The 22,605-nt window shown below is 34.2% G+C and overlaps 1 protein-coding gene across 1 annotated transcript in view; it reads right to left on the bottom strand.

The window, feature by feature from the left end:
* LOC138695915 (protein FAM110B-like) overlaps positions 1–22,605 on the bottom strand; it is a 760,258-nt gene that overhangs the window by 462,366 nt on the left and 275,287 nt on the right. The window contains exon 3 of the mRNA XM_069820275.1: positions 20,551–20,832. Within this exon, the coding sequence (XP_069676376.1) occupies positions 20,551–20,716 (166 nt within the window). The 5' untranslated portion in view covers positions 20,717–20,832. The remainder of the gene's footprint in view (positions 1–20,550; positions 20,833–22,605) is intronic.

The raw sequence follows: 22,605 nt of genomic DNA, 5'->3' as shown, positions 1-22,605 counted from the left end.
TTGGCTGAAAGACCTGACCTTTAATGAGTAGGTGTACTTTAATGACATGCATTAAAGGTCTGCTACCAGGTGTATAATTACTACATTTCGGCATGGTCGAGCATAAAATATCTTAGTTGACCAGTATCGGCTTGGGAGCCATTTTCAGAACTACATGGTCCGTGCGTAATTCTTCCGGTGTCTTTACTCCTGTTGGGGGTGCATATATGTTGTGTAGTGTGGAGTAGAGTCGTGCACAACCGCTTACGGAAAAATAAATTATACAGGGACATCATTTTATTTTTACTAACATTTTTAATATTAACCTGGCTATACCTTTCTATTAACGATTGAAACAGGAAACACCGTTTGCTACACTTTCCACGACGGAATTCGATGATACAGGCGTAAAATACAAATCACTTTACTAGGTATAGGAGGGAAGAAAAGTAGTTCATCCACTTACGTAAACTAGGAAATATCGCAATTTTGAGTTTGATAATTTTCATTAGGTTTTTGTTTAATCAAAATAGAGTGCTGTATTAACATTTAGTGTTTTTACACACGAATTCAGCTATCCATTCGGAAGTATTAATTATACAGTGTACTGTATATTGTACTGTTACAGCAAATTAGCGTACAATATAGAGAATGAAGTTAAATTGAAAAATAATCATAATATGGATATTTAAACACATTTTAGAAAATGGTGGCCGTTCATTTCGATACAGGCTTCAGTTCTTTTGTGCATATTATCGCACTATAGACTACTGTACCTAATTCCAATTACCAGTTTCGTCTTTCGTACGAGTAACTCATGTTGAAATAATTCTGTACCTACTCTATAAAAGAGTATCTTACGTACTGTAAATTCAATCTTCACTTCTGCCCGATCCGAAAAGATAAAATCACTCAGAAATGCTATCTACTGTCCGTTCAAGTGGTTTTGTCGCAGGTTTGTAGAAAGGGGGGGGGGAATCACGTGGCAGTTAATTACTTAACGAGGCCCTTTTATTTAAGTTATTTTAAACACTTGTATAATATTACGTAGACGTCCAATTCCTAACAGAAATTAATGTTTTCAGAAAAGAGCTAAGATAGCCCAGCTACTAGACTTAACAGAGGGGCGAACAGAAGCAGGTAGGGGAAACCGGGATGCGACATAGGGAAACGGACGACAGTACCCGTACGAAAATATGATTCAATATTGAAAGCTCTTTCGTCACTGGAAAACGCGAACATATTTCTGAAACGTACTATACTCAGTAACTCAGTACTGCTTACGCGCCCTCGGCTCTGTGTCGTGAACGGTTGGAAGTTTACTAGTAGAAGGGGTGGGAGTGAAGTACATTCCAAAACTCAGGTACAATAAAAATTGAAGTAAAAATAAGATGATGTCCCTGTATATTGCTATTAAACGCCTAGCGCTATAGTCAGTATGCAAAGCTCTCCCGTCTCGCGGAGTGTCTCAGGTTCGGTTTATCGAATATTCGAGTTTTTTCTCACTCTTCGTGAGTGAATGGCAAAAGCAGATCACACTGAGCCATACAGAAGTTACAAGTTACAAGAGTCCTTGCAAGGACGCGTTTATCATAGTGTAGACCTACTATTTAATTGATAATTCTTTCTCTCTCAGTACATTCACTCAATTATCCATCGATTCATCCATCCATTGATTCATTGATTCATTCATACATCGAGTCATTGATTCACTCATGTATGGATTGGTTGATCCATTCATTCATTGATTGATTCACTGATTGATTGATTCATTGATTGGTTAATTCATTGATTCATTAGTCAATTCATTGGTTCATTCATTCATCCAGTCCAGGTATTACAGTTGGGTACCTTCAAGGACAACAACATGCTTCGTGAAAGTACAAGCATTTGAGCTTCAGAGTACTTTTCTTTTTGCTAATAACACTCTGTCTTCCTAAAAAAGATTTGTGCGAGATCGTGCGTATTTGCTTATTTTCCGCACAGAACCAATACGCGGTAAGTGTGAAATACCATATTCAGTATTCCCAACGTAACACACAACAATTTCCCTCTTCTTACCGCTTAAGCGCGACATTCATTTTACTGCTTTAGGCTTTTAACATATTATTTTTAGAGACGTTTAACATAGTAATAATTATAAATTGGAAACTTACCACTGCAATTTCACCTAAATTGCAATGTTAATTATTGTTTTTAAATATTTGCAAAAATTAAGTACCGGTAAAGTCTACTACTCCACGAAACTTATTGCATTCCAGATACAAGTAACATTAAGGAAGCCGTGAAAAAATCAACAAGATTCCAGATGCCGATGTTATTACTGCAATATGTTATATAAATAATATTGTTAAAATATTAAAATGAAAAATAAATCATTACATAACCTTACCGTTTGTTTTAAGTTCGCATTTATAGACTAGGGGGAAAAAAAAGACAGACGTATATCACGGCCTGCTGGAGTATAGTAAACACAGAAAACATTTTATAGCAACAATGTTGAAGAAAGATATTTTGGTGTTCCGAAGTTGCCGTCATTAAACAGAAACCAACATGGAGATTTCATTGCAACTAATTAGAAATTCGTCTTTCAGGTATGTAATAAACGATCTTCGCACAAAACTACGTTTCGCTTTTTCAATCTTTTCCTCGACCATGAAAACGTCAACATACCGCTCTTGTAACGTATATTACTATTATTAATGAAATAATAATGCAGCTCTTTAGAGTAATTAAAAGGTATTACACGAGTATATTAAGAACTACTGATTTACAGGTACGCATTTTGAGTTTAAAATGTAAATATTACACTAGAATGTAGGCCTATGCCATTATTTGCTCTTCTCTTTAGTAAGTAATTGCAATTTATTTAATTCTTGCATTTCGTTACGCACCAGATTTCATATTCTGCATTATACTTATTTTCTTTGTGGTTAAAAGTGTCCATTTGTTCATTTATGTATTAGTTATGAAGATAAGTGCATTAAAGTGTCCAATCAATAATTGTAGACCTATATCAAGAAAACATATTTTTTAATAAGACAAAGTAAATTTCTTTCAATTGTTACTCCGTTTGTGTACTCAGAAAATGTCGGTTTCATGTATGATGAAGTGCACCTGGTGTCTTGTCTACCTGCAAAACATTAGGGGTAATCGGTTGAAAATCGAAAATTCATCGGGTACCCGACCTTGACAGACACCGTATTCCGAATCTCACCGGTGAGCAATCCGATGGCATCACGGTGTTCCGAATTCCACCGATGACGTTATTGATGCTCCACCTGTGTCGCACCGGTGCCATCAACTTGCAGAGGTGGTGGCAGTCTCCATCAGCCGCCATCAGTGAATCTGATTGGTTCTTGTATAGGGCGGGAATTAGCAGACGAATAACATCGTGCACTGTTGTGTCATGGCGGTGTGTTCTGCTTTAGTTCTGCTGTATTGTTTGTAATGAGCACAACGTAAAAACAATATGTTAATGGCTTATGAGCGAACATGTCAACGGACCAGTTATTACTACTGGTTCAAGAAATAAATTGTTTATGCTATCTTTTCTTTGAACGAGATTGGAGTACGAAAATTTCGCAAAATTTTGCTAGCGTAGCACAGACAACAACTTGTACAGTCGCCATGACAGCATCGATCCTTCCAGCAGTTTTGTTCCTTATTTCCCTGCAACGTGACGTCATTGATGCCACCGGACCGGTGAGATTCGGAATACGCTGAGATGTTCTCTAATCGGTCGAATCTAAACCGGTTGTAAGAGCTATTTTACAGCTTTCTAGTGTGGAGTCAATTAGTGTGTGTGTTCTGAAATTCAGTTATGTGTTCATATTGTTCTACTGTGTTTAGTTTCTGGTTTTTCGGTTGGATGTTTAGAATTTCCATGTCTGTGTCTGTGTTGCTGTAAGTGTGGTTGGTGTTTGTGATGTTTTCTGCGTATGTGGAAGTGTTGTGTGATTTGGTTATGGCTGTGATGTGTTCTTTGTAACGTGTTTGAAATGATGTGCGCGCTTAACCCTATATAGAGTTACATATCCTTTCCCTACACTCTCCTCAAACAACTTTCGTCAGTCGGCCGTAATTTTGGAAATCTTTGCCCCTCAGTTTATTTTCTTTGGTGTTTTGAAGTCTCAGTGACTGTGATTCTGATTACTAAAGTCTGGATTTTTAGGCATTTATAACAATTAGAATAGGCAGGCAAAAAAGGCAATAAAACGTAATAAAAGGCACAATAATCTTTGAAAAAGGCAATATAAATTTAAGAAAGGCATAATATATTTTAACAATAAATTTAAATTATATCACCATAATTCACATACGTGTATTTACTTCGTAGCTGACACATATTGACTTATAAAATACTTTTTTTCGAGATTAACTGTCTTTTCACAAACCTTACATAATAAAATTGTTCCAGCGGTTGAAAACACATGGGCACCAAATTCACTAACGTAAGCATGAAGTTTATTTTTCAATGGTTTAATGAACTTAGGCATTCTAGCTAACCGATCTTATAACTTCTGTCACCCGAAAATAACTGACTGTTCCTCACTCAAATTTCTTTTTCCTACAATAATAAACACGTGTAGCACAAAATTGTAACAGTAAGAGTTGAAAATATGAAAGCAAACAGTTGGAAATGCTACGTGACGACTTCTATGAGAACGAGCTTAATACTTAAAATTATAAAGCTGATTGTTGATATCGTGAAGATGTGACAATATCATATTTTGTAACTGTGAATTGTCGATCGTTATTCATATTACACCAATAGTATTAAAGCACGATTATTAGCAGATTAAGCACCTAAATAAATTACTTTTATTTACTATTATTAGTAAAGTTAGTCATTGTTTCAAATATTTAAATTTCATAGACATTACATAACAATTAATTAGAAAATTGCAAATAAACAAGAACTATTGCCAATCTTGAATCTTACGTACACTACTTTTAATACTGTATTACAGAAGATTGATACATAGAAACTCACATGTAATAGTTGCGACAAGTTCTGCATTGGATAGACAGGCAGATCTTTCCAAATACGCTACAAAGAACACACTCAAGCTATAACCAGAGGACACAATACATCTACATACGCCGAACACATAACTAATGCTAACCATACATACAATAACAAAAGTACAGACATGGAAATAATACACATCCAATCCAAAAACCAAAAACTCAACACACTAGAGCAATACGAAATATACAGACCCACTAAAACATACCCAAATCAAATTCTCAATACAAAGATCAATTTCAGAACACACTCACTATTTGACTCCACATTACAACATACAAACACACCCTTACATCAGGCAGCGATATCAAGATGACGCTATGATCCAGTAGGCTCTGACGATGGTGTACATACCGAAACATCTGTAAGCCCACGTGCTTAAATATATAACACTATAGTCGCGACGCTGTTATTCCCGGCGTGACTCCTCCTATTTGCTTACGTCTTAGGAAGTGAAGGCTCTATAAAGTCTAGGTAGGTAGTATCGTTCGCCATTTTTGTTCTTTCGTTGCCGAGCTACCATACGAGGAATCTATTTGCCACACCGTTAAACATTATTATGTCGTAGCTCCTATGATAATAAATCAAACGCACTGTAATTCAGCAAATAATTGAGCGGCAAATAACGTCTTCGTGTGCTTTCTGCGAACGCCAACGAAAGAGCCAAAATGGCGGGCGATTATATTAAGTGTTTATCGAGCCTTAAGAAATGAATAACGTCTTCATAAGCGAATCGCAAGACGCACACGTTTAAATGTAGCCGACCTGCAACGCGATTGGCTGCCGAAAATTAGAGCGACGGGACTATTGTAAGTTGCCCATTTATCAGTCTTCAAGAAATATTGCTTTAAAATGACAAAAAAGACATTTATTAGTAAGAGACACCTCGAAAAGGCAAAATAGGCAAAATAAAAATTGGCCATATCACTTTGATTTACTCCAAATCACATTTATATCTATACAAATAATGATTTACTTACACCCAGTAAAAAAGGCATTTTGCCAAACATACGGGCTCTAATCATATGTAAACTATTATTTTCAATCTACGTACTAAACCCGACACGAAATTGCAACTAAACAAGAAATATTGCTTTAAAATGACAAAAAAAGGCATTTATTAGTAAGAAGCGCCTTAAAAAAGTAAAATAGGCAAAATAAAAATCGGCCCTATCACTTTGATTTACTCCAAATCACATCTATATCTACGCAAATAATGATTTACTTACACCCAGTAAATAGTAATATACGTTACAAGAGCGGTATGTTGACGTTTTCATGGTCGAGGAAAAGATTGAAAAAGCGAAACGTAGTTGAGCACCTTAAAAAAGTAAAATAGGCAAAATAAAAATCGGCCCTATCACTTTGATTTACTCCAAATCACATCTATATCTACACAAATAATGATTTACTTACACCCAGTAAATAGTAATATACGTTACAAGAGCGGTATGTTGACGTTTTCATGGTTAAGGAAAAGATTGAAAAACCGAAACGTAATTGAGCTTTTTTAATTTCCGAGAACATGAAAACAAACATACCGCTCGTGTATCGTACATTATTTTGTGCGGAGATCGTTTATTACATACCTGAAAGACGAATTTCTAATTAGTTGCAATGAAATCTCCATGTTGGTTTTTGTTTAATGACGGCAACTTCGGAAAACTAAAATATCTTTCTTCAACATTGTTGCTATAAAATGTTTTCTGTGTTTACTATACTCCAGCAGGCCGTGATATACTTCTGTCTTTCCCCCCCCCCCCCCAGTCTATAAATGCGAACTTAAAACAAACGGTAAGGTTATGTAATGATTTATTTTTCATTTTAATATTTTAACAATATTATTTATATAACATATTGCAGTAATAACATCGGCATCTGGAATCTTGTTTATTTTTTCACGGCTTCCTTAATGTTACTTGCATTACAAATGCAGTAACTTTTGTGGTGTTGTAGAGTTTACTTAATTTTTGCAAATATTTAAAAACAATAATTAACATTGCAATTTAGGTGAAATTGCAGTGGTAAGTTTCCAATTTATAATTATTACTATGTTAAACGTCTCTAAAAATAATATGTTAAAAGCCTAATGCAGTAAAATGAATGTCGCGCTTAAGCGGTAAGAAGAGGGAAATTGTTATGTGTGTTACGTTGGGAATACTGAATGTGGTATTTCACACTTACCGCGTATTGGTTTTGTGCGGAAAACAAGCAAATACGCACGATCTCGCACAAAAAGGCATTTTGCCAAACATCCGGGCTTTAATCATATGTAAACTATTATTTTCAATCTACGTAGTAAACTCGACATGAGAGTTGAAGTCTCCAAAAGACAGTATACAGGCGAACTTTCCGATCTTGTTTACTACTTTCTAGCAGATTAAAGAACACAGAAGGATAATGAGCTTATGACATGAAACCCATGTCACAGAAACTAGGGTACACGTTACAAGTTCTCCAACTCAAGCACAACGTCTACAAGCTTCCATTACAATAATGCTTCAATACAACGCTTTCGTGTGCGACCAAGAAGACAAAGAAGGTCATGTCGAGACAAACGAGAACATTCACGATCGCATTATTGTTTGGCAGTGTAACTACAAGGAGTGGAGAGAGGAAATAATGATTAGTGTACCATCAAGAAGAGGGAACTGATATGACATCTTGTGTAAGTTGCTTGGAATCAATCTGCGTATGAACTATCTAGTGACAATATTTTTATTGATTAATTTTTGTGAAAATAGGTCACAAACAATATTCTATTAGAATATTATGGATTTATTTATTAATTTGTCCTACAGAATAATCTCTGTAATGTTGACAATTAATATTTGAGGAGAAAAATTCGCTCCGGCGCCGGGGATCGAACCCGGGTCCTTGGTTCTACGTACCAAGCGCTCTGACCACTGAGCTACGCCGAATTCAATCCACAGCACCGGATCGAATCTTCGCTTGGTACGTAGAGCCAAGGACCCGGGTTCGATCCCTGGCGCCGGAGCGAATTTTTCTCCTCAAATGTTAATTGTCAACATTACAGAGATTAAACTGTAGGACAAATTAATAAATAAATCCATAATATTCTCATAGCTAGCAGTGCATCATAACTGCGGAATCCCGGCCAAATAAGTCACTCAACTGAGTGCGCTCCTAGTGTAATGGCAGTTGACACTAGACATATACGTCAACATATATGCCTAACTTGGAGTCAGGCCACAAAAGGAAACACTGAAGGAGGAAGATTCGATCCGGTGCTGTGGATTGAATTCGGCGTAGTTCAGTGATCAGAGCGCTTGGTACGTAGAATCAAGGACCCGGGTTCGATCCCCGGCGCCGGAGCGAATTTTTCTCCTCAAATATTAATATTCTATTAGTTTTCTACTTTCTGTATAGGCAAAAGACACTATATTTTTAAACTTTAAGGAGCTATTAATTGCTATATTAATAATTATTATCTTCTATCTATACTAATAATAAATCTGTAGCCAAATGTTTCTGGTAATTTTCGATTTTTCAAAAATAATTGATGTTAACATGTATAATTAACCATCCTGAAACAGAAAATCGCTTTTTTTGCAATTTTTGTTTGTATGTCTGTCTGTCTGTCTGTCTGGATGTTTGTTACCTTTTCACGCGATAATGGCTGACCGATTTATATGAAAATTGGAATATAAATTAAGTTCGTTATAACTTAGATTTTAGGCTATATGGCATTCAACATACTTTATTTAAAAGGGGGGTTATAAGGGGGCTTGAATTAAATAAATCGAAATATCTCCCTTATTATTAATTATCATGAAAAATATTACATAACAAAAGTTTCTTTAAAAATAATTTCCGATAAGTTTTATTCTATACAACATTTTGATAGAATTGATATTTAATGAGATAAATGATTTTTAAAATTGCAATAACAACGCCATCTAAGGCGCTGTACTGAAATAAAAACAAATGACTTCGTCTATAAGGGGCCTTGGACAAGAACAATTGAAAGCTATGAAACATAGCCTACAGATAATTTTTCTGTGTTTGTATGAAGTAATATCGGAAGCTAATTAATTGTTTAATTATTATTTCACCATTGGGAAGTATAGTTTCTCTAGATGGACATAATTCTACAATGTTATTACAGTAACTTCTAAACGTATAGCAAGTAATATAAAGTATACACATTAAAACTAAATGATATGTCAATCTTCATTAAACTATGGTTGCATGTAATAACAATTAAGAAACATGTTAAAGGAATTGTCATTGTACCAAATGAGTGCTCTCTGGACCAAAACGACCGCATTTTAATATTTAAATACAATTTAAATTAAGTAACATATTAAACGATTTATCCTTGTATCAAACACGAATGTTCCCTGGATCAAACGTCCTATTTTAATTATGTAATTACTTTATATTTATTTCTAACAGGTGCAGCGGAGCGCACGGGTACTGCTAGTTACATTATAAATATGAACAAAATCCCCCTATTAGTTTAGAGCTATTATAATATTTCTGTATACTGACGTACTAATCGATAGTGATCGATAATATGTTAATGTAAATGTGACTTCTTTAGTTATTACTTCAATGAATAGATGGCGAAGATAATAGCCACTGTTGTCAATCGTAGATAAATATACCCGTGTCACAGAATTCAATTTTTCATACCACTATACTGATTGTAAATCAACAATGTGTTTGTCTGGAAATCGCTGATATTCTCTATTAAAGTCCTGTCGCTCTTATTTCCGGCAGCCAATCACGTTGCAGGTCGGCTACATTTAAACGTGTCTGTCTTCTCATTCGCTGTTGATGAAGTTATACACTTCCTAAGGCTCGATAAATACTTAATATAATTTCCCGCCATTTTTTTTCTTTCGTTGGCATTCGCAGAAAGCAAACAGGTACATTATTTGCCGTTCAATTATTTGCGCAATTACAATGCGTTTGATTTATTAATTATCGTAGGAGCTACGACATAATAATGTTTAACGGTGCGGCAAATAGATTCCTCGTCTGGTAGCTCGGCAACGAAAGAACAAAAATGGCGAATGATACTACCTGCTTAGACTTTATAGAGTCTTCACTTCATAAGGCGTAAGCAAAGAGGAAGAATCACGTCGAAAATAACAGCGACACGACTATAGAAGAATAATTTATGCTTAATCTACATAATCATTTTCCCTGACACATTTTTAACGGCTCCCAATAATGGTGCCACCTATTGAGAACTAGCGGAACTCTTTCAAAGTTTGTTAATTTTTCATATCTTAGCTTCCGAGTTATCCTGTGGTTGGAAAGTTCGCTTACACGATCATAAAATCGTAGGTCAGATATCTTTGTACATCAGCGTACACAAACTGAAGAAAGGACGGATGGGCAGATAGACTGACTGTCAAAAACTAGTTTTTTTCGGTATTAGGAATTCTGAAAATACACTATGTATTTTTTCTGAAATCTCTCAGTCGATTCTCTGATGAGAAAGTACAAAGAATAATAAAATTAATAAGACTTCACAACGATACTGCTGACTATAAGGTGTTTATAAAGTGTCTTCCAATAGGAGTGTCATACAATATTCTGATCACGAGAGATAATCATATACTTTGTCTTTTCGGGATTTACTTCCAAAGCTATCGCTTTACTTGCTTCAAGTACAATTCCCGTGTTTTCCCTTATAGTTTGTGGATTTTCTCCTAACATATTCAAGTCATTCGCATATGAAGAATCCACTGCAAGAATGATGGCTGTCACTTTCTTGTCGAAAATGAACCAAGACTGTCAATGCATAGCTTAAGACATATAGAATGTACATACAGAGTTATATGGCATTGACACTGATAGTCATTGTCCAGTAATGACCGGAAAATCACAGTTAAGCTTTGAGCGCTAAGCATTTCAAACTTTCAATTGCTTCTCCTGCAAATGTATTCCAAATAACATCCATCATTCTCGCAGTGGATTCTTCATATACAAGAAGCTGATTTAACTCGTTCAATTCCAAAGCCTCTCTGTTAACCAGTACTTTCCTAATGGCATATTCTAGAGCAAAGTTAAAAAGTAAAGGTGATAGTGCATCTCCTTGCTTTAGCCCGCAGTGAATTGGAAAAGCATCCGACAGAAACTGGCTTATACAGACTCTGTTGTACGTTTCACTGAGACACATTTTAATACTATCTATTGAGAAATCTCTAAGTGCAAGGTATGACTATATTTCAGTTTTTTCTTTATAAAATCAGACAGGAGAAAGTGACTCCTATAAAATCGCGTATAAAATTAAGATGAAATGAAAAATAACTATACGACATGTAACGAGACATAAATCTTGTAATAAATAATTTTATAGACAGACATCATGTAGAATAGCATTCTTGTTGTGTTATTACTCTTAATACGGTAGTGTGATATTAGCAAGCGACGCCAGGGTACTATTTTTCGAGACTGGGCGGCGCCAGGACACTAATAATTTTCACATGCAGCCAATATAATTTCTGGATATAATATATTATTAACATTATTAGGTACTACAGGAGCATGTTTAAGTTATATAGTCTATTAGGGTAATTCCGGGTTATATGGCCATAGTTTTCTAAATCGGATAGAACAGGAAAATCGTTTGGTAAAGAAATACGGAAAACATCAAATACGTTCCTGCAGGGTTATATTTCACCACTACAGTTCTTCAGGGCGCATAGAATTCACTGATGTAATAAAAAAAAACGTTTGAAATATAATAAGCCACTAGTCATCTCTCCCGACGTGTATGGGTAAGATGGCCATAGGATATAGGGAAAGATGACCAACATTATTTTTAAGTAAATACATGAGAATTTTTCCCAAAAAACGAGATTTTATGTAATGGACATATAAATATAGTGTCTAAATACATAATTATGGTTGTTTGGAATTTTTCAACAGCTTGATTCCCCACCCCCCTCTTTTAGTGAATTTTTCTTACAACACTACAGAAAGAAATTGAAACTCTTATGAACATGTTAATGAAACAAAAGCCTGAAAGTTTAAAGTAACAACATCTTCCAATGTTCTTCTTTGTAATTGCATTTGCCACAGAATATGTTTCGTGCAGCCATCTTTGGTAACGTACACATTTGATTGAATCCATTTTTTGCTTTGTCTCATTATAAGTCACACCACATCCTACACATTCATCGCTTTGGTTTGTTATCTCACCACTGAAAAAATCATTTAGCCCCATTGCACCCTTTATAGAATTTCCTGTTTTGAATCTTCTTTCCTGGGCTTTTCTTGCAATATTAAATGTAATGAAGGCTTGACGCACAGAAGTACCACATTTAACGGCTTCAAAAGCACGGTTCAAGTCATCTTCATTCCAAAGACGCGGTTGCTAACTGGCTTTGCTTTTTATTTACTCGGTATCCAGAAACAATGATAAAAAACTGATACTTTTAAGATAATAATACTCCTCAATTGTAGGCCATCTATCCTGGAAAAATGCTGGTCGTCTCTCCATTTTTTACGGGAAAGGTGGATATAATGTATAATAAAAACTGACAACTGTCAGTATTATCGCCGCGGCCTCATGCTTAACATGTCGGCATCATACAATAACGTGCGGTGTGCTTTTAAAACATAATTTTGCCGACCGATTGTTGCTCTGTAGGTTTCACGTCTACTTCCTCGATAAGAATAAGCACTAGTTTGTTATATTGTTAAATGGCTATTATTATTATTATTATTATTATTATTATTATTATTATTATTATTATTATTTCATATACGAGTACGTTGACATTCTTAACTCTTTAATAATAAGTTTTAATCACATACCTTAATGTTCGTCCTCAGCACAAGACATTGCAATCTCGGTTTTAGTCCACGTGGATTAGGCAAGTAGGTGTCATTTAATAATGGAAGCAGCTTATTGGTTGCAATATTGAAATTGAGGAGAATGACTGGAGCGGCGACACAAGAAATTGAAAACAATGATGCAATTAAATTTCAAACACCTGCCGAATGTTATGCACGAGGCCGCTCAAAGACCTGCCGAATGTTAACCATGAGAGTGCGGCGATAATAGTGAAAAAGACAAATACGATAGGATGTTTAAACATGCCTTGCCTCTTTAATAATGTTTCCAGCAAATTTTCTTACAAAATGCAGTATTTTTCTATTGCTATTTCAGGAGGTTTAAAATTATTGCTTGCTCACAAAATCACTAACGGCTACAAAACGCGGAAATATGTTTTCGCAGATGCAACAGTCACTTCGCTTAATTAACATTCTGGCGGCAAACCGATTTTCATTCGAAACAGATAATTAAAATAAAAATAAGAGCGGTTGATAATCTCACCCGTATGGCCATCTCCCCCGGAATTACCCTACGTATTAAGACTTACTCAAATTGTGTTACTATCAACAACCGTGATACACGTTCACGGCATAACCTTGTTCTATCAATTCCATATCAAACATCTCTCTACTCTGCTTCCTTCACATTACACACAGCCCGTTCCTGGAATTCCTTATCACAGGAAATCAGGAGCAGTCGTAGTCTAAAATCTTTTAAGTACACTCTACTTAGAAAAGTTTTTGTTGAACAGAACTAGACTCTTGCGGAAGTTTCTAAATAGTCTTAAATTACCAAGTTATTATTTTTTCTCCTCTCTCTTTCTTTTTTCCCTTATTTTCTTGATATATTAGTTAATCGTTTGTATCTGTATGCCATATAGTACGATTTTGCTATTCAACTTTTTATGTCTTGTAACCCACATGTATTCTCCTATTAGTATAATAAATGTATATTAAATCTCAAGTGAATTAAACGTCGAATTTATCTCGAGCAGTTTATGTCTTATAAATTGTCTATATTCCCCTTATGTTATGTAACTGATTTTGATTACATGTAATTTTCTACTTTATTTTATATTCTCCTTATATTATGTAACTGATCTTGACCTTTTTGTAATTTTCTACTATATTTTATGTAATCTCTAAGGTATCTTCTTTTTTATTGTTTTGTATTGTATGGCATAATTTTGTATTTCATGCATTCTATTGAAACCTGATTGAATGGAAGAGAAGGCCTTATGGCCTTAACTCTGCCAGGCAAAATAAAACTACTACTACTACTACAACTAATACAACTACTACTACTACAACTACAACAACTACTACTACTACTACAACTACAACTACTACTACAACTACAACAACAACAACTACTACTACTACTACTACTACTACTACAACTACAACAACTAAAACTGCTACTACTACTACTACAACCACTACTACTACTACTACAACAACTACAACACTACTACTACTACTACAACTACTATTACTACAACCACTACTACAACACTACTACTACTACTACAACTACTACTACAACAACTACAACACCACTACTACTACAACTACTACAACACCACCACTACTACTACTACAACAACTACAACACTACTACTACAACCACTACTACAACTACTACTACAACAACTACAACAACCACTACTACAACAGCAACTACTACACTACTACTACAACACTACTACTACAACTACTACAACAACAACCACCACTACTACTACAACTACTACAACACTACTACAAGTACTACTACTACTACAACTACAACAACAACAACTACTACTACTACAACTACTACAACTACAACAACTAAAACTGCTACTACTACTACTACAACCACTACTACTACTACAACTACTATTACTACAACCACTACTACAACACTACTACTACTACTACAACTACAACACCACTACTACTACAACTACTACAACACCACCACTACTACTACTACTACAACAACTACAACACTACTACTACAACCACTACTACAACTACTACTACAACAACTACAACAACCACTACTACAACAGCAACTACTACACTACTACTACAACACTACTACTACAACTACTACAACAACAACCACCACTACTACTACAACTACTACAACACTACTACAAGTACTACTACTACTACAACTACTACAACAACAACCACCACTACTACTACAACTACTACTACAACAACTACTACAACACTACTACAAGTACTACTACTACTACTACTACTACAACTACTACAACAACAACCACCACTACTACTACAACTACTACAACACTACTACAAGTACTACTGCTACTACAACTACTACTACTACTACTACCACCACCTAATGAGGTCCCTTCCGCAGACCTAATAACCTCTATATCAAGATTCGAACCCATATAGCCTATTTTTGTCTGACATTTCATAAGTATTCCTGCGAAAATGATTATGGTGATGATGATGATGATGATGATGATGATGATGAAGACAACTACTACCGATACTACGAAAATCCCAGAGCCAGGACACTGTTTTGTTTAGAAATAAGCCACTGGATATTAGAGGTGTATTTTACACCCATCCTTTTCACGTAGCTTTCTAGATTAATATATGTAATAGTGAACTATATCATGTTACTGCATTTTTCGTACTAATAACTCCAATTACTGCATAATGGAAGCTGCTGGAAAAACTTTGGAAGCAAATGGGCGACATTAGCTACTTTTTTATTTTGAAACAGATTCTATGACCCTTAATTAGGGAAGGACTTGACGTGATAAAAAAATTGCTTTGCAAAATAGTAACATTTTACTTATAATTTTCGTATTGGATTTGAAAACGAGTGTTATGTCAACGCATATTTTCTGTTTAGGCATTTTCCCTCGTTCGCATTATTCATTATTCTATTATACACAATCAAGACGGTTGTTAAGGACGATTCTGCGAGGCGCAATTCGATAATACATCACGGGTAAATGTAATTCTGGAAGCTTCCTTGGCGAAAGACAACGAGTGCTTCGTGTCGGCCGAATTCGCGGCAACAAGGCTATAAAGCAAGCCCCTGGAGTTCTTCTTGAACTATTAATCCAAACCATTATCATAATGTAAGAAAATTATAAAACTTGTTTCCCTCTTATTCTGTAAACAGGTCTCGTCCAGGGAATTACGCGCAGTGTTGTGGGATACGTCCGAGGCAATCACGAAAGTGGTATAATATGCACAGTGAAACGCAAAACATAACTTGAGCACAGGTCATGAGTAGGGTCCTAAAAATCTACTAAATATGCATGCAAGTATGTCTTTAAAAACCTTAAAATATGCCAATAAATATGTACTAATAAAATTCCATATTTCTTGATATCACTAATAAATAAGTAAATAATAATAATAATAATAATAATAATAATAATAATAATAATAATATGTATTAACATTATAGGAATTAGATGAGATTAAATTTACATTTATTGTTAAGGGATTAGGTACAGCTTACAGAAGTAAAATTTTGGAAATATTCAAGATTTTTTTCCTCCATTACTGTATCTTGTACAATAATGAAAATTAGTATGTGTAAAACACTGTCCTGCTATACGAAAAAAAAAAATATTTTTACGATTTAAAAAAAATTATCCAACATTCTGTGATGAAATTTTTTGAGTGTATTTATGCATGTCATATCTACAATATGATGCAAGATCACTTCTCTACCTTTCATTGATTGTCTGATAAAAAATAAATTCTATAAAAAATGGTCAAATATCAGTATTTTCTTTTAAGACAATATAAAAAAAATATTTATTAATGAATGTAGTTGAAAGAGCATGATATTGTAAACATGAGTTTCCGCAATAAAACAAAGGAGAGAGAACATGAAGAAGTTAACAAGTTCATGAATTATGACGGAAAAGCTTCATCACTGTAACAATAAACTGCCATCATTTTGATTTTTGAAAAAAATATATAAATATTATTTTTTAAACCGTAAAAATATTTTTTTTTCATATAGCAGAAGGACAGTGTTTTACACATATAAATTGTCATTATTGTACAATATAAAGTAATGGAGGAAAAAAATGTTGAATATTTCCAAAAATTTTACTGCTGTAAGCTGTACCTAACCCCTTAAGAATGGCACACTACTGTGCCGTGATATTCGCTAGGTGTGCGCGAAACTTTCATTACTTTTCTGGTAAAAATAATTATAATAATTTCACTCAACACCAGTTTTAAAAAATAGAATATTATGGTTTTATTTTAAAAATCCAAATTATGCATTTTTATGCAACATAAAATCAGCTTTAATGAGCTTAAAGGCAAAAATATGCCACAATATAAATGTCATGAAATATTATGCATTTATATATGCAAATATGATATGATATGATATAATATATGATATGGTATGGTATGAATATGATATGATATAATATATGATATGGTATGATATGATATGATATAAGATATGATATGATATGATATGATATATGATATGGTATGATATGATATGATATGATATGATATGATATGATATGATATGATATATGATATGATATAATATATGATATGGTATGAATATGATATGATATAATATGATATGGTATGATATGATATGATATAAGATATGATATGATATGATATATGATATGGTATGATATGATATGATATAAGATATGATATGATATGATATATGATATGGTATGATATGATATGATATGATATGATATGATATGATATGATATATGATATGATATGATATAATATATGATATGGTATGAATATGATATGATATAATATATGATATGGTATGATATGATATGATATAAGATATGATATGATATGATATGATATATGATATGGTATGATATGATATGATATGATATGATATATGATATGATATGATATGATATAATATATGATATGGTATGAATATGATATGATATAATATATGATATGGTATGATATGATATGATATAAGATATGATATGATATGATATATGATATGATATGATATAATATATGATATGGTATGAATATGATATGATATAATATATGATATGGTATGATATGATATGATATAAGATATGATATGATATGATATGATATGATATGATATGATATGATATGATATGATATGATATATGATATGGTATGATATGATATGATATGATATGATATATGATATGATATAATATATGATATGGTATGAATATGATATGATATAATATATGATATGGTATGATATGATATGATATAAGATATGATATGATGTGATATATGATATGATATATGATATGATATGATATGATATGATATAATATATGATATGGTATGAATATGATATGATATAATATATGATATGGTATGATATGATATGATATGATATGATATGATATGATATGATATGATATGATATGATATATATTTATTCCACCAGCTTACATCGGTCGTGATGGCAATTCACATTTCTCCCTTAGAGTCTGCCCTGTTTGAGACTTCGTTAGCTTAGCAAAAGCATTTGTGCAGTTTAAAATGGCAGAATTTATGCAAATTTGCGCTAGAAATTCCTACAAGGAAAGACAAGAACCATCAGAACGTGATTATAAGAAGTTACATAGGTTTTATAAATTAAAAAAAAAAGTCATATGATCAATTTTTGTAATGGACTACTCAAATGATGATTTTGGGATAACTTAACTGGAATTCTGTCTATTAGTTGATTTTTTCTTTGTTTGTTTTTTCTCGTTATTTATACTCGTTTTAACATCTTTGGTCATATCGAGAGTTAAGCTTTTAGGTGAAATCCTAAGGCCTGTGTACTATTGTTGAGACTGGTTCTATTGTTGTGAACTGGATGGCGACTGTATATGTTACTGATTTGTTATGAATATGATTTCGGTGATGAATGAGGCCGGTGATATTCAGGTATGTTGTGACCCGAATTTCCTGGCATTTGCCTTACGGTTGAGGAAAAATCCTGAAAAACCACAACCAGGAAATTCAACCTGACCGGGAATTGAATCCGGGTCCTCTACGTAAGAGACCAGCATGCTGACACCTACACCACAGCGGTGATCTGATTTTTGTTATTGTTATTAAAAATAATATATTTTCAGCAAAACTATTCTATGACGTATTTATGTCCACCCTGTGGAGTAACGGTTAGCGCGTCTGGCCGCGAAACCAGTGGCCCGGGTTCGATTCCCAGTCGGGGCAAGTTACCTGGTTGAGGTTTTTTTTTCGGGGTTTTCCCTGAACCCAATATGAGAAAATGCTGGGTAACTATCGGTGCTGGAGTCCGGATTCATTCCACCGGATTACCACCTTCACCTCATTCAGAGGCTAAATAACCTTAGATGTTGATAAAGCGCCGTAAAATAACCTACTAAAAATGATGTATTTACAATACACTTTACCTAAGTGAAAAAACTCCGTGTGTATACAATATTTCTGGTTACATGTAAATTAAGGAATTAAATTTTGGACCCGTCTTATTTTGACTTTACCCTCCTTTTCATGTCATTTATTTTCTTCATAATTTGCTTTTCGTCGATTTTTTTCCCGCTGTAAACTTCCACCTCAAATTTCATAGCCTTTTTCTTTATCACTTCTTGCGACAGTAGTTTACAACTTGTTTAATAATGATGCGTATTCTTTTAGTAGATTAACAAACAACAGTTATTCTCCTTCTCTTTCTTTACACTTCCCACTTCGTCGCAATTGTCCTTTTTCTTGTTAAATTATCTAAATTTTAAGGATGACAATAAACTTTCCCACCAACAAATTAACATAAATGCATGGAAGGCGAAAACTAACGAGTCTTCACGGATCAACCCTAAGAACTGTCGATAATCGAATACTCTTGACAGTTTATACTAACGCCGCCTAGTAGTTACTTCGTAGTAGTATCAGGTTTATGCATACAAAACGAAGTTTATACTTCTACTTCAAGTATCTCCTACAGGATTGTTTCCGATCTCTGGAAACACTTTTGAATGACGTCATGTGCAACAGGAGTCATACGACAGTTAAACTGTGATGAGAGGTGAAGGCCAGTAATGAGTGATTTTATAACGAAAACATTACGGTACCACCCAAGATAATATCAAAACAAAGGAAAAAATTACGGTACCGCCTAAGGTAATGTCAAAACAAACGAAAACATTACGGAACTACCCAAGGTAAAGTCAAAACAAACGAAAGCATTACGGTACCACCCAAGGTAATGTCAAAACAAACGAAAACATGACGGTACCACCCAAGGTAATGTCAAAGCAAACAAAAACATTACGGTACCACCCAAGGTAATGTCAAAACAAACGAAAACATTACGGTACCACCCAAGGTAATGTCAAAGCAAACGAAAACATTACGGTACCACCCAAGGTAATGTCAAAACAAACGAAAACATTGCGGTACCACCCAAGGTAATGTCAAAGCAAACGAAAACATCACGGTACTGCCCAAGGTAATGTCAAAACAAAGGAAAAAATTACGGTACCGCCTAAGGTGATGTCAAAACAAACGAAAACATTACGGTACTACCCAAGGTAAAGTCAAAACAAACGAAAACATTACGGTACCACCCAAGGTAATGTCAAAACAAACGAAAACATTACGGTACCGCGCAAGTTAATGTCAACACATTACGGTACCGCTAACGATTTAATTGTTGCTTAGCTATGTGGAATCAAGGATTCGTTTCTTACCTGTGTTCACTGTTCGGTGCGCCCGCAGGAAGTTGTTTCCTCTGTTCAGTGTCTTGAGCGGCGTCTGGTGCTTGCTGGGTAATCTCATAGAAGTGGCCGCCATTTTGCACGCTTCCGGTAGCAGTATCACACCGGAATCAAACGAAGTAGGTAACGACGTGAACATGTATTAGAGGTTAAAGATGCGGCAGACATAACTGAGGTCGTGGCGTCAGTCTCTTGTTTAGGGAAGCACGGTTAAATTGTGGGTCGTATCGACTGCATGCTGTGCCATTCTTCTTCCTGCGAACAACACAACGAACACATAAATCACGCCGTAAAACAAACAAGAGAATTAGTGAAGCCATTACAGTAGCTAAAATTTAGCGTTTAAAGTATTTGACAGTCTTTTTGTCTTACTGCAACCACAAACTAACAGCTCTTTACACATAATGAATGTACGTCTCAAACAAATTGGTATAGTGAGCCATAGATAACAACTCAGACATTTTTAAATCCCAAAAGATTGTTTCTTCATTTAGAAAGTTTTTGTACAAAGTGTTTTTTTTTTCTTTTTTATAAAATGTAAGATCCAGTTCTGGGATGGATTCGAGACCTAAACGTAATTTTATTGCATGGGATATAATTGTCTGTCTGTTATAAGTTATATGTATTCGTTAGTAACATTTGTGTACTTATTTGTATCTGAAATTTATTTATTATTTTGCTAATAAATGTAACATAAAATATAAAATATACAGAGAAACTTTAACTCGCCCCAGAAAGAGTAGAACTCGTGCTCAGGGGCGGATTCCTGAATTGAAATTAATAATTATACAATACAATTATAATTAATAATTATACAATACAATTTTCAATTATAGTATATAAATTTAAATTTACAATTTTTCAATTTTTATAAACTCCATACATAACTTTTTAAATTTAATACTAGAACTATTCGAATTGACAAGATTAGGATATTTAAATATAAATCCGTTATATATTCCTGGGCCTAAATTACTACTATGATTAAATACTGTAACAGTGTTGCATTTTGGTTCAAACAATCTTAAAGAATTCATACCTTTTGTTTCATAACTATGAGAATACAATTCAAAATTATTTCGATTTTTATGTATGAATTTTATTAATACAATATAATAAATTTGTCTTACGTTGAGTACATTAAAGACTAGAAACAAATTTTGAGATGGAAAATCAATAGGTTTATGAAGACATATTTTAATTATTTTCTTCTGTGATAAAGTGGATTAAAATTGGATTTAAATGAGCTACCCCATCCTATAATTCCATACATAATTACCGATTGAAATGTATTTAATTAGAACCCTAATATACTTTATGGTAAAATAGGGTTCAATATATTTGGAGTTCACACCTGTGGAGTAACGGTCAGCGCGTCTGGCCGTGAAACCAGGTGGCCCGGGTTCGAATCCCGGTCGGGGCAAGTTACCTGCTTGAGGTTTTTCCGGAGTTTTCCCTCAACCCAATACGAGCAAATGCTGGGTAACTTTCGGTGCTGGACCCCAGACTCATTTCACCGGCATTATCACCTTCAATGCATTCAGAAACTAAATAACCTAGATGTTGATACAGCGTCGTAAAATAACCCAATAAAATAAAAAATAAAATATATTTGGATATTCAAAATATATATATACTATTAAAAGTTGATCCCATGGTATGACAAATGTCTCAATTCCGGTGGAGAATATGTTTAAAAATAACTCAACAATTGTTGTATCTGTTCCAATAAATCTTTCCGTTAAATTGTGTTTTCTTTCTGTAAACGGACCCAATAAAACTTTTTTTCACGGACCTCGAGTGGCGCACGAGTGGCCAAAATTTGTGTAAGCACTTGTTTTGACATTATTAACATGGTGGAAGAAAAAAGATTAACTTTATCTGCCCCCATCAGAATGTTTACTTGTGATTTATACTCCATACATAGTCTACCTACACTAGTGCGGTTTGCTTGGGGACTCTAGGTCAGTGTTCCGCAACATTTTTCTATTCACGGCACACCCTAGACGGGCCTAGACTCAACACGGC

This window comes from Periplaneta americana, chromosome 3 (genome assembly GCF_040183065.1).
Source record: "Periplaneta americana isolate PAMFEO1 chromosome 3, P.americana_PAMFEO1_priV1, whole genome shotgun sequence".
NCBI lineage: Eukaryota > Metazoa > Arthropoda > Insecta > Blattodea > Blattidae > Periplaneta > Periplaneta americana.
Note: the sequence above shows the minus strand (reverse complement) of the source record. Positions and strands in the feature narration are given on the sequence as shown.